Consider the following 17,918-nt stretch of genomic DNA (forward strand, 5'->3'; position numbering starts at 1 on the left):
TAGTCTCTACAATAAATAAAAAATTAGCCAGCATGGTAGCGCATGCCTGTAGTTCCAGCTACTTGGAAGGCTGAGGTGGAAGGATCACCAGAGCCCAATAGGTTGACGCTGGGGTGGCTATGAGTGTGCCACTGCACTCCAGCCTGGGTGACAGTGAGACCCCAACTCAAAACAACAAACAAAAAACATTAACTATAAAAGCCCCTAGGCAGTCTTAGCTGCACACTTCCTTTTCTGAATGAAAGGTCAGTGCTCTGCTGCGTACCTTGAGTTCATCTTTACTCTGGAAGTTGTCCAGAAGGTGCTGGAAATGCGTGTCACACATCTGGCGGAGCAGTGAGAGAAGGCAGGACACATACTCACCCTGGGGATGAAGCCAAAAAACAATTAGCACAGCCAATCATAAACACATTGTGTTCCCCCAATCCATAGAGGGCAAGGAGAGAAGGGAGGGTCTGAGATGGCCCCAATGATCATGGAAGAAAGGTGATAACTCTGGCCCTGAAAATGAGCTTTCTTTTCTGCAAGGGAGGCCTTGGAGGCCTTAGGAGTTTCAGTAAGACCTTAGCAGCATGGGGCTATTGAAAAACCTTAACCTATAACAAAGTAGTACTGCGAAGTGAGACAAATATTTTCCTTCTTTTACTAGGAAAGCTTTGGTTAAATAGTCCTTTGTTACCAAGGCACTGTACTGAAGTCTGTAAGGGCTACTTGGAACAGGGGGAAGCTTGATATTTTCAGGATAGAACTTGGACCTGCCCATCCTGTTGGGCTGGAGTAGCTCTTCTACAAGAATCTCTTTGGAGACCTCCTAAAATTTGCACGGGGTTATTAGACCAGGCAAATGGAACACAGCAGATCAACATGACTTTCTGAAAGGTAGAGGAATTAAAACTGATCTTTCTGAGAGCACAAGGTATGGGATTTAAGAAAAGTAAAAATTTAATAATAAATATCAGATTTTAAAATGTCTTCAAGTTCTAATTGGGATATATGGAGAAAAATTCTGCCTTATGGTCTCCAAAAAAGTCATCCTACAGCAATTTTTGGCATGGAGCAGACAAGCATGGCTTTCTCCTACAAGGTTGTTTCCTCAGAAGGGAAGGAAAAATTACTTTACTTGGACAATTTTCAAATGTTTATAAACTCATGGGAAATTGACAATAGTTTTTAGTCTCTCAAAACCTTTCTATATCCCTGAAATTATTACACATATATGTATGCAAAATATGTACACAAGCCTCAGTTTTATTTGAAAAATGGGCAAAATAAGTCATAATTCATTTGTTGTGAAGGTCAGATGAACTAATTTATATAAAGCACTTAAGCACAAAGCCCATTACATAAAAGGTGCTCAATAAATTATAGTTATTATCATCTTCATTATAATCTATAAAATGAATCACTTCATTAGTGCTACAAAATGAGCTAATATTGGTTAAGTTCCTAAAGCAGGGTCTGGCCCACAGCAAGCCCTGTGTAAGTATTGGTTAGAAGGCTCGGTTACCAGGACATGCCAGGGTGCATATGCTTTTTACTTCCAGTGAGAGTACCCTCAACAGGGGCTCCTAAGAAAGCAGACACTCTTTCTAAGCCCAATGCTCCAGAACACATACCTGCTCCCTGTGGGCTCCTGCCTCTCCCTAGTACGCTGTGGCTTGGCTTGCTCCCACATAGGGTTTTCTTCAAAGAGATCATTGTAATCTCCCATCTGCCACCTGAAAGATTCTATGAAAACTGCTTATCATGTTCCCACCTCAGGGCTGAGAAGTTCACTCTGGGTATGAGAGTTGGGGCATGAGGGGCCCAAGGCACTGTTGCTCTGCCCCTCCTGAAAGGATTTTACAGTTTGTTTCTCTTCTAATCAGATCATAGAAAACCATCATTCCAGTAATGCCAGTGAAACTATACCTCATCCCATTTCTTCTGATGCTAGAAATTTAGATTCAAACACTACAGACCAAAGCAACTAATTTACAGAAATAAGTCAATTCTGGGAAAATTATTCTGTCCTCAACATCATTTTAGGAGAGCCTGTGTGAGAGGGTTCCTAGAAAAAATAGTCTCTTTTCCACCTTTAACATCCTACTGCATCTTAATGCATTCCTGCATCATTCCACAATATAGAAAATGACTTGACTCAAAGGCAAAGGCCAACTGAAACAGTGTGTAAGAAAATAGGAAAGAAGCATTCCTTGAATCTATTCTAAAGAAGACTCCTAGAAGTTTGAAACTAGAGTTTTCAGAGTGGAGAAAGGAGTCAGTTCGAGAAGGAAGAAGGGAGCATGCTGACAACCATGCAGGAGGGGAGACTGTGATGAAGGTGGTCAGATGGTGAGATGGGGGTGGTGTGGAGGAGCCCCAGGTTAGAAAAGAAAGCAAGAAAACCTGGATGTTAGTTACTAACAGTGATCTCGGCTGTGCACTGCGGGCACCGCTGCCCTCTTACCGCCTCCTGAGCGTGCGATTTGCTCATGATGGTGAGCAGAGTCTGCAAGAGCACGTCCAGGAGGCTCTCCACCATCATCTCTACTTCCTCCATGACATCTGCCTCCTGGAGCGAGCAGCGAGAGAGCACACCATTAGCATCAGGCCAGGCTGATGTACAGCTGGTAGCAGTTACTAAGTCAACCACAGCTGGAGTGGTCTTCTGACTGGTTTCTCAACATCGAGCTCTCAAGTATCATCAACATGCAGTGTCAAGAAACCCAGGACAATGACTCTGAGAGAAGGGGAAGCACATCTGCCACTACGGCGCTAGCATGGTGGCTTGGGCCTTACCCTAATCCAGCATGATTCATAATTCTGAATCTCAAGCAGATATATTAATTTTGATACACAGAAAGTTATCAAAAAGATCCTGAGTTAAGGATGTTTTCCTTGATTTATCTGCAACAGTCAGGTAAAAGCACAACTCTATTGATACTTTGAGAAATAATAAAGTTTGAAAAATGGTAAAGAATTCACACCATAGGATGTGGTAGCAGCACTTTCACTAGTGCTAATGCACACAGAAGTAGCTCATCTTTCTGAGTACCCCGATGCCCTCAATTTTTGCCATCCCTGACTGCTTCCCAGATATGCCTGGGTCCCGTTTTTAGCTCCTCAGCTCTCTTACTTGTGTTCCCTGGTCCAGCTGAAAGACTCTAGTCTCAGTGCATCTTTCTCTGGCTCTGTTACAAAAACAATGGACACGTGTCCTCACTAACGGCTGCTTCCTAATTTCAGAAGAGTCTGTGTTATCCTATTATAGAGCTCTCACATACATTTCAAGTTCTGTAGCATAAGTTTAATTACCTCACAAAGAGATTTCTATTGCTTCTTCTGTAAGATATTTATACTATTACTGGTCCTAATGTTATCCTCCATCCATCCATCAATCTATCATTCATTAAGAATTTATCATGTGCCAGTCACTGAGAAGTTGAATATATAGAGGTGAACAAGAGAGCTAATATCTCTGCTTTCATTGAGCTTAAATTTTATCTTCCTTCTACTCATCCATTCAATATAATTATACTCTGTCCCATTCCACATGAAGAATTGAGCATTCTTGAGGCCAAAGTTGTCTTTCCCATATGTTAAACTGATCATAACACTCTTACCTGTGATATATCTTTGAGTAGCTGTAAATAATAATTACACTGCTTTTCCCTAGCCCTACAAATACAACTAAACCATCTCCTCCAGGCTTTCACTGATTTCCATGCCTCTTCCATCCTTCCCCTTTCTTTGTTTCAATTTCTCTCCTTTTAGCAATAAGCTTCCCACCCTCTCAGATACAACCTTGGGTTCCTAGTAGACCTTATGTGCTTATTGTAGCTTCTCTGAGCTCTGGGGTAAAGAAGAGCTGCCAAGTCTTGCCTGGAGCCAAGAGCAAATGACACTCTTACCATCATAGTCATTTTTGGTTAAGCTGGGTCCCTGTCACCAAATGGTACTTGAAGTCTGCACACCAGAATACCCTATTGGGTCCCTGTCTCCTGCTCAAACAAAACGTTATTCTTTTTAGGTTCTTCTCTTGATCCATGTGAATAGCCTGGTTTCATGTGTTCTTATCACTTGACCTCTGGCCTTTATTTTAAATGCACTTGAAAGTTTATTCTTTAGAAACTTTAACTTAATAAAATGGTATATTAAAAAACTCATCCTTGTTCTTCATTACTTTCTTCATACTTTCCTATAGTTTCCAAATTTTCTATAATGTGCTTTTCTTCTATTATCAAAAATATATGAAATAAATTTCTACCATCACCTGTGTCCGATATAGGTCTTTTCTTCACTCCTTCCCTACTGTAATCCCTCCCCTCCTACCACAAATCTCTTTTGAAAATAAAAAATAACGAGGAAAGAAAATGGGAAAAATCATTATCAGTTGAAATTTGACCCCTAAAGTACAATTCTACCAGCCTACAGGGCTCAGAGCCCTTGTGGGAAACATTTACCTCTTATATATCTTGACCTCATCTGGCACGATATAGGAATGCCATATGGGTGGACTCAAGCTATCAGGAAGCTGATAGAAAAGTCTGAGTGAGCAAGCTGGCTTTCAGTCTGGGCCTGCCTTCCTATGCTCATGCCTGAGTATCCTTAGAAAACTCCCAGGAGTATAGAATTAAAACCTTTTGATAGAAACAATGCATAGCAAAGAATTGGGCTTTCTGGTACTACAGATAATTATATTTCTGGGTAGATTTATTGCAGTGCAACATTTTAAAATAGCACGAATGTGTTGTATTGAGAAACTTTTTCAGCATGCTTGGGTCTTCACCTACTTGGACACCTTCCTGTCACTGATGAAAGCATATCTGACTGAGGAATGTACAAAGTAATTTTTTGGTATGCTTCTGACTAAAGTAGCACAAGACTAGGGCAGAGCTGAGCAGAGTAGAGTGGGTGTAGGGTCACTACCAGAGAGCTGGTCTTGACGATGGAGAAGATACTGCCGAGAATCCCTGAGCAAATTAGCAGCTCTTTCTGCTGCCTCAGGTGAAGGTGAATGTGATGAAGAACCACAGGAAGTAGGATGCGGCGGGATTCTGGAAGAGAAAAAACAAAGGCGAAGAAGCCCGTCAGAGGAGAATTAGCTACTGTTGGAAACCAGTGGCACTGTGGGACTTAGCTAGTCTCAGAGCAGGTGAGGTTAAGACCAGAGCAAAGGTGGAAGTATTCTGCTTCCCTTTAAAGGGCCTGCTGCCTGGAGATTATAAACCATCCCATGAATCTTTCCTTAATTCTCATTTTGTACAAGATGAATGTTAGGAGTTTTGCTTCCAAATGAAATATTTTTCTTCAAATGAAATCTTTTTACTAATTAGACTCTAAATTAAAACCACAGTTTACAGTAAAAACTCCACTTAGATGACACACTTAGTACGAACCACCTTGACTGAACTTGCAGACTTAACATAGATTATAGATTGTTCCACTTCATACCCTGGCTAGGTGGCCTGGCACTCCCACCCCTCTGAGCATTTACCTTGCCACAGCTATAAGTCCTGTTCCCTTTCCCCCACAGCTTGTCATATTGCTGCTCAGTGTTTCCACAGCAATAATAGAAGTATGACCTTTGTTTTTTCACAAAACTTTGATAGTTAGCCAATGCTTATCACTAATCCTACCACATACTTCAAATGTTTTTCTTTTTTCTTCTTCCAATGTTAATAGAATAGCATTTTCATCAGAAGGTGACTATATTTAGAACCGTGAATTCAAGAAGGCTGAATCCTAGTTTAAGTTCCCTTATTAGCTCATTCTGACACCTTAGGTAAGTTGATTCCTCTCATGGGCTTGATTTTCCACATCTGTAGAATGGGGTGCTAATGGTCTCTTCTACATTTACTTCTCAGGGGTGGTTAGAAGACAAAGAGAAATACTGGTGTGAAAATGTTTTTGGTACCTTGTACTCCTATGTGGTCAGTGATTGTGTGACCCTTCAGGTACCATCATACCTGGCCAGCATGATTTAGTCACACTATCAGTAACATAAATGATCCATGGCATTTTGGATTTATTGTTCATATTTCACCATAGTTAAGTGTTCCACATGAAGCTCAGAAAGAAAATTTTCTTCATTCAAAGACAAATTACATGACATATAAGACGTTTGGCACTGCCTCATCAAATATGTTAAAACAGAATGAAATAACAGCTAATCTAGGTTTAAAAGGCTGCTTGGATTAAAAAAAAATGATTTTGTATTTTGTAGCTCAAAATACCAAGAAGTTAGGATTTATAACAACCAATAGCTGCTTGCAGACAAAACAGTAGTTTGTTACAGAAGAACAAATTACTCTACTGAAGAAGAGACCAAATTTCTGTGCTCTGAGAATATAAGTGTTGGTTAAATGACATCACTAATCAAGACGTCTTGCTTCAGAGAGATGCTACAACTCAGGCATTCAATGAAAGTGAGATGCAAATGAAATTCTGGTGGTAGCCTTGTCATCCAAAATCCAATTACATTGTCCAATGCCACATAAAGTTTAAGAAAAATGTTTCTAAAGTGATTGTGTGAAGCAGCAAGTACATGCACAAACATTAGAAATAAAGTATGTCAGTGGGGGCAGTCTGCTGTTACCCTTTCTATATATTCCAAAGACATCTACTTTAAGCAGTATAAAAAGCTAGAGTGTGTGCTGTGGCCTCTGTGGCAATGTGTCCAAACCATTGATAAAATCTTCAAACCAGAAGCTGGAAAAAAGAGAAGTGCTTACCATAAACAGTTGCTGGTGGAGAAGAGATGACTTTCTTGGTGTCAGCTTTACCACTGGTAATGCCATACATTGGCAGAAGTAAGTCAATGGGAACATCTATGTAGGGTTGCAAATGTGTGTAGCACTGAGCTGTTAAATTATTGTTCTTATACCTTGAAAGTCAAACCTAAAAAATTAACTACTAAAAATTCTAATTATAAAAATTCTAATGATAATTGTCTTGCTAGTGTTTCAGATTTATTTATGTGCCCAGAAGTTTATTCTAGGATATGATATTATACTTAAAGGATCAGGCTCATATTGATCTTAATATTAGGCCATTGAGTATTTAGTGCCTCTGCAAGGCAGAACTTGCCAACATGTGTGGTTTCAGGAGTTAATCAAGAGGTTCTTTCTGAAAGGCATACTGGGATGTTGATGTGTTAGTTAGGTTGTCCACTCCTCGGGAAGTGTGGAGGGCTCCCTGTCCATTTCTCCCTAATCCTTAGTGGATCCTCCAAAGAGAGGAAAATAAATCTATTTGACTGGTGCAGCAAGGAAACAAGAAAGCACAGGGTCCTCAGAGTCCCCTTCAGGGCCTCTCTTATTTTCCTGGCTTATCCTTATCCCCTTGGCTGGACCCATCTCTTGTGCTCTCCTTCCTTTCTCTTTGTCCTCCCATCCTGCTGGAGGTGTGGTAGGCTCCATTCTTGGCAGTTGTGGGCCTGGAGATTGTTCTGAAGGTCACCTGCTATAGACTGAATGTTTGTGTCCCCCACCAAATTCATGTTGCAATCTATTCCCCAACTGTTATGGAATTTTGAATGGGGCCCTTGGGAGGTGATTAGGTCATGACTGCAGGGCCCTCATGAGTGGGATTAGTGCCCTTTTAAAAAAGAGATCCCAGAGAACTCCCTTGCCCTTCTGTCATGCGAGGACACAGAGAGAAGATGGTCACTTACGAACCAGGAAGTGGGCCATCACCAGGCAATGAATCAGCTGGTACCTTGATCTTTGACTTTCTAGCCTCCAGAACTGTGAGAAATAAATATTTGTTGTTTATGTGACACCTAGTCTATGGTATTCTGTTACAGCAGCCTGAATGGACTAAGATACCACCAGGGTGGTACCCTAGGCTGTTGGTCTCCAGGAATAACCTGCAAGTAAGGCAGTAGGGATAGGTCTTGGCTATATTCTCTAACGTAGTTTACCAGAAATTCTGAACTTTAAGCATCAGTGGTTTCTTGCATAGTGGTTGTTAAAACAGATCCTTTAATAACTACTTGGTTATCACACCCGAGAGGGAGGAAAGGTGAGCTTGACTCGTATCCCAACTTGATTTACCTGAGAAAGAAAATAAGCGGCTGTCCACTGTTCTGGCAATGGACTGCAGTTTGACCACGTCCATCGACTGCCCAATGTGCACAGTGCTGGGCATGCTCCCCAGTGTCCCTCTTACAAACTCTGCCACCTCTTGCACAGTGAACATTTGTAGCAGCTCGTCAAAGATGGTAGGGAAAGAATTGAGGAGTGCAGCCTGCAGAAGCAAGTAAAGCTGTGGTTAGCTCAGAGTTAGGTGTGGGCCTTTTTTGCATGCTCAAACAATGACAAAAAGTGGTGAGAGGTAAAGAAGGCATCGTAGTACTCCTGGCTTGGGGGCTCCTCCATGGTCCTTGACCTAACCCAGTACTATAGCACTCCCAGGGCATAAAACAAGAAGAACCAAAAAGGAAATCAAAACAAGAGAATTCACTGGGTCCAGGCACCTTGAATTTGTTATAACTTGCCAAGGCATCTTCTGGCAAGAGAACAGGGTATAAAGAGAAATCTGCTCAATGTGGCTTATGATCCATAGATATTTTTTGTTCATATCTATGATCAGGTCTTGACTTTCTATTTTTGGTTCCAGGCTTAAGCCAGGAACCCCTCAAAAAACGTATGGCAGCAGGAACTGAGTGCCTTCAAGGAGCACCAGCTGACTCTGCTCACAGAGTTCCTGCAGCCAGGAATCCAGCTCTGAGAGCTGAACCATTTCCCCAGGAAATGCAATAATTTGATTTACTCTCTTAAACGATGAAATTTCCTACACTTATGCACCAGAAGGACACTCACGCCTTGACATCTTCTATTGGCGATAATAAAAGATATAAAGTCAAACTGAATAACATATTTGCTGAGAGTTCTGAAACTCATGAAACGTGAGCCTTGCACCAGAAAAAGTCTGATCCTGACACAGGTCTTAGCTGAGGCCAGGTCTAAGCTATTTATCTTGATGTGGTAGTAGTGTGCCATTGAGTACAGAGCATTGCCAAGTTCCCAGGCTTCCAAAAAACATATCTGCCTTTCTCTGCTAGCTACCTCCAATCTCTACATGTCTCTTTTTTGGATGAGAGGAAGAGTAGGTGTCTTTGGCCCCTGCAGGAAGGAACATATTGGCTGCAGGAGGGGCAAGGAGAGGTAGATGAATGCTTGGGATAGTTAGGAGGGGAGATCATAAAAGGAGTCTTTCTTACAGAGGTACCTGGAAACCTTGGGGGATATTTCCTTATGGAGTCTAGTTCCCAGTTGATCACCTGTCCTCTGGACTGAGGGGTCTACAGACAATTGGAATCATGGGCAAGTGGAAAACAAAAGAGTGGACTATTTTAATCCTAAATGAGACAGAGTTAAATACACTTGCACTAACAATACACCTGGCAGTGACTGACTGAATGAATATGAGCAAGGCTGTCTGATCTTTGCTGAAAATTTTAGTGAAACATTTGGCTTCAAAAAGCCAAAGAACTTTTGCTAGATAAAATGCTTACATTCATTTTATAAGGAAAAGTAACCCCCATTGTGACTGGGATAATTAATCTTTGATTAATTTTAGGGTGAGGCTGTGTTGAAAAGGCAATAGATTAGCTGTCCAGGCAGTTTTAATATAAGAAAGCAAATTTCCTTCCATACTGATATTTCCAATAGAAACTAATCCCAATTCTTAGCCAAAGCTTTCTAGTTATTCCCACTGTTTTTCAATTTATTTCACCTAACTTCTGGAATGTACAAGTACTAATTTAAGTTTTTTAAAACTAATACAATGGTTAATTAGAAAACAAAATATCCTATACATTCTGAATATCCCTATGAATAAGATGTTGGTAAAAATCTAAACAGTTTGGTAGCTAAATAAATTTGGTCTTAAAGAGGGTTCCCAAGAACAAATATGAGTTTCTTCTCCAACATAAAGTCACTGAGATGTTTTATATCTGGCAGTTGAGGCATAGCTAGATTTGAAGTAAAAGTAGCATTTTGTTCTATCAGGTATTTCCTTGGAAATCACCCCCTATCCAACACACTGGATCCTGGCAGGGTTTTTTCAACTCTGGAAAAAGGAAAAAGAAACCACCTGCTAAGAGACATAAGGAATCCTGCAGCAAAGCTTCCCTGCAGCTCACAGACCTGAGTGAAAAGGAGTGTTTCTGAGTTTCTGCTGTCCAGACTGAGCACAAACCGGATGGACTGGAAAAGTTCTTGGATGCTGGATCTGAATTGCTCCTCTTCCATTCCACATGTAGCTCGTGAATACAGGATCCGTGACTGTACAATGAACTTGAAAAGATACTCCAAGGCCTGGAAAGTGTGGGAGAAAAAGTGAAGCTGCTGGGAAACTCACATAGCAGAAAACTAAGGGCAGTATAACAGCAAATTCTACACTAAAAATTAAGTGATGGGCAATTTTAACTATAGAATCAGGTACTTAATTTTTTAAAAAACTTCTTCTCAAATATCCCAGCTGTCACTCAACTGTCTTCTTATTTTCACAACTGTTTTCTGAGGTTCTGGATTTAAGAAGCCATAGACTGTTACAGAAATAGTTGAATTCAAGAATGTTTAGGATTTAAAAAGTTAAGCATCTCTGTATTTTCTTTTTTTTTCTGGTCTGGAAATAAAAGGCTCAAAAAGCAAGGATATAAGAGCTACTCTTGAGTTTACTGCAAGAAGGAAGAGTCCTAAAGGACTCAAGAGTCCTCAGACTCAAGAATCTCCTGCATCTTTGAGATATAGCTGGGACCTGACTTAGTGCTTCCCTTCTCACCAAGGGCCACAGAAGTCTGCACAGTAGCTGGTAATTCTGGCATATGCATTCTCCAGCCCTTTTCCAACCAGGATATCTGCCATAAACAATACAGAAAACAGAGCTTCCATAAGAAGGTTTAGGAGTAGAATCTGATTCTGAGGACTCCCTGCAGCTTGGCCTGTGCTTACAAGCACAGTAATTCTCTTTTAAGAGAAAGATTCAAAACCCAAGACTATGTTTTCTAATCAAAGAAATGTCATAGATTTCTCAGACATTGAAAAGGCAGAGATAATGGAGAGAAACTTATCCAAGGATGAAAAAAACAGAACTCAGTTACATGAAATGTAAAAAAAGGAAACAATTCACAAGCTACCTTTCCTGATCTATCCATCTGTCAGAAGAATTGGTAAAGCAGAACTTAATATTTTGTGGCCCACACAAAATTCATTTGGCTCTGGGGAATGCTAGTTTAGAAAACTTTGTCTTCCAGGGCTTGCACCAGAAGATTCTATAGAAGAAATTAGTGTGTGGCCTCATCTCCATAAATACTACAGCCTCTGTTCTAGTAGTCTTTTAATGTCTGGTTTATAAAGAACCTGAGGGCTGGGTGCGATGATTCAAGCTGTAATCCCAGTACTTTGGGAGGCCAAGGTGAAGAGAATTGCCTGAGCCCACTGGTTTGAGAACAGCCTGGGCAACTTGGCAAGACTTCATTTCTACAATAAATCAAAAACTTAGCTGGGTGTGGTAGAGCGCATCTGTAGTTCCGTGAGCATGCCACTTCATCCAGCCTGGGTGATGAAGTGAGACTCCAACTCAAATAAATAAATAAATACCTGAAAAGTTTGTTAATTTTTAAGTCCAGATACTTACAAACTAGATTCTGCCACTGTTCCAGCATCCCTGTTTTTTTTTTTTTAATTTTAAAATTGTGGAGTACAATTCAGGGTTAGGGATACAAATATTCATTGTGCAGGTATTCTTGTTGATGAGGTGTGCCCCCCCCACTTCCCCAGGCAGTTTCTCATTACTGCCAATCCCACCTCCCGCCCCTCCACCCCCACCCCTGCAGTTTCCTGCTATTGTCAATCCTTTTCTTATGGTATTATGATAGTTGTTCAAGGTTCACTTATGAGTAAGAACATGTGATACTCAATTCTTTGCTTCATGGTGACTCTTCAGGTCCATGATAAGAAAATATACAGTTCTGAGCCAGCTTTATTTACTATATTATGCCAGTTTAAAATCACTAAAGTAAGAGGTATTTTCTGTCAGAATAAAAATATAAACTTTGCATTTCCTAAACCAAATGCTAGGCAGCAGGCTTGACCTTCCCTTTTATATATTTTCGTTCTGTACAATTAAAATGACTTGCTGTGCTTAGCTGAGGATAAAGGAGGGACAGTGCCAATGTTCATTGATACCCTGGAATACTTATAGGTAAAGGATAGAACAGATCTCCTTGGAGCAAGCTACAGAAATCAGGATGGTTTCCTCAGTTAAGTCACATAGAAAAAGAAAACTATGCTAAAACCTAGAAACATTCATCAAAAGTGTGGCACGCATAGGATAGAACGTGAATCTGTCGACAAAGTTGAGAGCCCAGTGCCTTAAGCATATAAAATCAAAAAATCTAAAGGGGAAGGTCAGACTGGCTATCCTAGCATTTGGTTTTGGAAATGCAGTTTTGTGGCTAAGGAATCGATGTAGCTCAGCAGTGAAAAGTGTGCTGTTTTAGAATACCTTGCCAGGTGCCATTCTCAAATCCACAACGACACTCCCTACACGTCCCATACATGTGAATAAATGATATAATCAAGTAAGAAATAAAGAACTTTTGTTTTCATCTTCTTTAGCAGTTGAACTTTTCTTAAAGGTCATGATTATGAAAGTGAAAGGAAAAGATGAGCTTATGAGTGGCAAGAGTTAAGAGTAATAAAGAAGTTTCCTCATCTATAGCTTATGATACCAAAATAAGAGGTATCAGGCCAGAAGCATGTATCCTGTGAAGAGGGATGAAAACAGGATGGATGGAGACTTACTAATTTGGCCAAGGGGATTTGTAAACTGAAATCTGATAATAAAGAGGAAATGGTTAGATAAAAGTTTAGTGTTGGATATATTAGAGAACAATATATTTGAAATGGTGAGACTAAATAAGAAAACACCTCAGAAAAGTGCTTTGCCAAATGGAACTCTTCCTTTTCCCCAACTAAACCTGATTTCCAGAATTCTATGCCTCCATAAATGGCTCTGCCATCAACCCAGATGATCTAGCTAGATCCCTTGGAATCAACCTCAGTTCTCCTTTTCCTTCACCTTCCACATCCAATCTAAAATTTGAAAGTTCCTGCCTTTTAGTCCCATCAATTGTATTTTGGTTCCTTGAAAACCCAAGTTCTTTTCTCTAGGCTTTTAAATATACTGTTTCCTTAGTCTGGAATGTCCATTCCCCAGCATTAGCTCAGTGGTCACCTCCTTGGAGAAGATTTCCCCAAGCTCTTGATCCCTTCTTTCCATTCAGGTTATTCCATGATCTTGTTATTTTCTTCATATTATTTATCAAATTTTATTTTTTACATTTTACTAATGGAATTTTTATTACTTTGTATATTTATCTGTTTTACATGTTTATTGTACGTTTTTCCCCCACCCTACCCCCTGACCTTGAATGGAAGTACTATGAAGGCTTAGCCTTGTTTGTGCCCCTGCTGAATCCCCAGTGACTTGTACAGTGTCCGAAGCACGGTGGGTATCAAGTATTATTGACTAAATGAATGACTGAATGAATGATTCTTAGGAAAAACCATCTTCTGTGATGCCTTATCTAGTATACTTAGCAATTAATTTGAGGGCTTACACAGAATCTTTTACATTTAACTCAACATTTATCTCCTCAAATATCATGTTAGGCCCCTGACAGGTGCTAAGTTTCCAAAAAGAAAAGAACCCAGACCCTTCCCTCAAATCACACCCAGCACTCTGCTTTACACTGTATTTGTGCCTGCCTCCCCTTCGGACACTGGGGATGTGTTCTTCAAGAAGATAGGCTGATCTTATTCATCTTTGCACCTTAGCACTCAGGACAGATGGTGCCTGCTCAGTAGACATTTGTATGAAAGAAGACAGAAATGAAACTTGTGGCCTCATATTTTTACAGAATGTGTAAAGAAGAGGCAGGGTAAATGTGAATCTATGATATGCTTTTTGCCCCCTTAATCTGATGATGCTTGAGAAAACATTCTGTTATACCTGTTACCATGTGGACAAAACCCAAAAATACAAGCCCAGCACTTAGAACAGAAAATATGATATTAAAAGATGAGAGAAAAAAAGGCAAAAGTACTTCCTTTTTCTTTACAGCAGAAGCAAGAGCCATGAAAAGAAGTTATCAGACAGTGGAGTCAACTCACAATGAAGACAGTCCCCTGTCAAATGGAGCCACACAGCAACACAAAGGGCTGCTTCATCAGGGAACCAGTCTAAGCAGGGGTGTCTAAGCAATGGTCACAACCATGTAAGACCCCAGGTTTTTCCTAAGACCAAGGTTTCTTTTTCTTAATATATCCACATACAGTACTTCCACTCAGGAAATAATAATATTAGAAGATCTTAATTCTAATCAGTTTTGTCACAAATCCTGGCTTAAAAAGAGTTAGCAATATTTTAGTCAGTGGAAGGAAGGACTGACACTCTTAGTAAAAATCAAGTAGGGAAGAATGACTAGGAGGTGTGTGCACATCATCCCTTGCCCCTTCTGTAAGGTGAAATTATCAAGAATAAAGGTCTTCTGGGGAAAATTCAAGGTGAGGAAAGAGGAATTATGTGGATCTAGCTAGTTACTTCTGAGAGCAATACACATTCAATGTACTAGAATGTCTACGCTTGTCCTCCACACTATACCACTGAGATTACGCACAAACAATTACATGAGCGGGCCCCCTTGTGTATGGAGAGCTTAGTACATTACCCGCATGGCTTCCTGAATGTGATCCTGTCGAATCAGTTCTGCTGAGCAGTCCATATACCACTTCAAACAGCGGATGAGTTCCCTGGGGAAGAGAATGGTTTCAGAAATCTCACTTTAATCCAAAAGAAATGCAACCTGAAATGTTTACAATCCTGAATTAGTCAAATAGGAAATAATAATCTGCTGATGAGCTAGAATGGAGTGATGGATCCATTACAGTTGTGGAATATTCAGATAATCTGAGACCAGAAAACACTCCTTGTCCATAAGGAATTGCTGTATTTTAATCAGCAGTTATAATCATTTCCCTCCACTCTCCCTGATACTCATTTCTTCTTTGATTACAAGAAAATTTTCCCAAAGACTTGGGCTAGATGTATACTTTTGCTTTGTCTTAAATTGCTATTCACTAGAATATCCAACACTGACTAGAAGTAGTAGACTCTGAATAAAAGTGTACAGTCCCATGAGCCCCTAACCCTACCCCCTGCTCCATCTCATCTATCTTATTATTTACTTAGGAATAAGTCACCTTAGTAGAATGGGACTACTGGGTTAAAAGGTCTGCTCATTTATATGGCAACAGAGCACAGAAATCAAGAATATAGGCTGTGGTCACATCTGGGGGGGTCTATCAATATCTAGTTCTGCATCCTTGAGCAAGTTATTTAATCCCTTTGTGCCTCCTTCTTTCTGATTAAAATATGAGGGAAATAACAGTACATCTCAAAGTTATTGTGAATATGGATAGGGTGACACATATAAAGCATATAGCATAATCTGTGCACCAAAGTGACATCAGAGTATCAGAGTTCCAGTAACTCCATAACTTCACCACCACTGGGTTTAAAATATGTTTTCAGTAATTCATAATTATTGACAATGATGACTTCTTATTGCTTTAATGGTCTTAGATAACCTGTATCTTCTCTTTGTTTACTAGTTAGATTATCACTTTCATGGACTGACTTTTTATTTTCTTTGACATTTATTTATGGATGCTATTTTAGCTATTTACATGTTTCTCCTAGAAAAAGCAATACTTATCTTTAGTGGCTTTACCACCATTTCTTAGAAATAAAAGTATGTCAACTATGTAACCGAAAGCCTACAGCTAACATTAAACCTAATAGTAAAAGACTGAAAGCCCTTCCTCTAAGATCAGAAAAAAGGTAAGAATGTTTGCTTTGCCACTTTTATTCACCATAGTAATGGAAGTCCTAGCCAGAGAATCTAGTCAAGAAAAACAAATAAAAGGAATTAAAATAGGAAAGAAGTAAATTATCTGTTTTCAGATGACATAATCTTAAATGGAAAAATTCTACAAAAAGTCTGTTAGAACTAATAAATGAATTTAGCAAAGTTTCAGGACACAAAATCAACACACAAAAATCAATTCCACTTCTATACACGAATAATGAATGATCTGAAAAGGAAATTAAGAAAACAGTTCCATTTACAATAGCACTAAAAAGAATAAAATACTTAGGAATAAAGGAAAAAGACATACAAGCTTCTGAAAGAAATTAAACATAACATCAATAAATGGAAACGTATCTTGTATTTATAAAAGAGTTAACATTTTTTTATTTTATTTATTTATTTATTTTATTTTTTGAGTTGGAGTCTCACTCTGTTGCCCAGACTGGAGTGTAGTGGCCACTCCCAGCCACCACAGCCTCGACCTGCTGGGCTCCGGCAATCCTTCCACCTCAGCCTTCCAAGTAGCCAGAATTACGGGCATGCGCTACCACGCCCGGCTAATTTTTTGATTTTATTGTAGAGATGAGGTCTTGCCTGCCCAGGCGGGTCTCGAACCCACGGGCTCAGGCAATCCACTCACCTCAGCCTCCCAAAGGCGCAGGATTACAGGCTGAGCCACTGAGCCCGGGAACATTGTTAAGATATCAATATTACCTAAAGTGATCGACAGATTCTGTATGGTCTCCACCCAAATTCTAACAGCATTTTTTGCAGAAACAGAAAAATTCGTCCTAAGATTCATATGAAATCTCAAGGAAACCAGAATAGCCAAAACCATCTTGAAAGAGAAACAAAGTTGAAAGTCTCATGCTTCTTCATTTTAAAACTTACTACAAAGCTACAAGCAAGCAAAACAATGCTGTATTAGCATAAAGACACACATATGCATTAATGGAATAAAAGAGGCCAGAAGTAAAGCCTCATAAATATGGTCAAATGATTTTTTTACAAGGGTGCTAAGGCCATTCAATGGGGAAAAAAAATCTTCAATTAGTGGTAATAGGAAAATTGGATATACATGTGCAAAAAGAATAAAGTTGGGCACTTCTTACATAGTACACAAAAATTAACTCAAAATGGATCAAATACCTAAATGTAAGAGCTAAAGTTATAAAACTCTTAAAAGAAAAAATAGAGGAGAATCTTCTTGATGCTGGACTTGGCAGTGATTTCTAGGATATGACACCAAAAGTACAGGTAATAACAACAAAAAAAAAGGTAAGATGAACTATACCAAAACTTTTTTGCATCAAAGGACAAAATCAATAGAGAAGGCAACCTAGGGACTGGGAAAAATATTTACAAATCATGTAACTATATAAATAATTCCTACAACTTACAACAAAATTTTTAAAAGTGGGTGAAGGACTTGAATAGACATTTCTCCAAAGAAGATATACAAATGTCTAATAAGCACATGAAAATATGCTCTAGATCACTAATAATTAGGGAAATGCATATCAAAACCACAAAAAGATACTACTTCATACCCATTAGGATGGCTACTGCCAAAAAAACAGAAAGCTGCAAGTGTTGGTGAGATGTGGAGAAACTAGAACTCTTGTGCATTGTTGGTGGGACCGCAAAATGATACAACCACTACGGAAACAGTATGGTGGTTTCTCAAAAAATTAAACATAGTGTTACCATATGATCTAGCCATTTCACTTCTGGGTATATACCCAAAAGAAGTGAAAGCAGGGTCTTGAAGAGATATTCGTGCACCAATGTTCATAAAGGTGAAAGGGACCCAAGTGTCCATCAATGGATGAATAGATGAATAAATAAAATGTAGTAAATGTATACACTGGAACATTATTCAGCCTTAAAAGGAAGAAAATTCTGACACATGCTACAATATGGATGAGACTTGAAGGTATTATGCTAAGTGAAATAAGATGCTCATAAAAGGACAAATACTATATGATTC

General features: G+C 39.5%; 1 protein-coding gene across 1 annotated transcript in view; it reads right to left on the reverse strand.

Annotated features, from left to right (window-relative positions):
* Positions 1-265: 265 nt before the first annotated feature.
* LOC103255896 (dedicator of cytokinesis protein 3-like) overlaps positions 266-17,918 on the reverse strand; it is a gene marked incomplete at its 3' end in the record, with an annotated part of 42,963 nt that continues 25,310 nt past the window's right edge. The window contains exons 10-15 of the mRNA XM_008053810.1: positions 14,726-14,807; positions 10,137-10,307; positions 8,040-8,232; positions 4,912-5,039; positions 2,408-2,554; positions 266-364 (exon numbers count right to left, since the gene is read on the reverse strand). Of these exons, the coding sequence (XP_008052001.1) occupies positions 266-364; positions 2,408-2,554; positions 4,912-5,039; positions 8,040-8,232; positions 10,137-10,307; positions 14,726-14,807 (820 nt within the window). The remainder of the gene's footprint in view (positions 365-2,407; positions 2,555-4,911; positions 5,040-8,039; positions 8,233-10,136; positions 10,308-14,725; positions 14,808-17,918) is intronic.

This window comes from Carlito syrichta, unplaced genomic scaffold (genome assembly GCF_000164805.1).
Source record: "Carlito syrichta isolate Samal-C Ts95f unplaced genomic scaffold, Tarsius_syrichta-2.0.1 Scaffold288665, whole genome shotgun sequence".
Classification (NCBI taxonomy): Eukaryota; Metazoa; Chordata; class Mammalia; order Primates; family Tarsiidae; genus Carlito; species Carlito syrichta.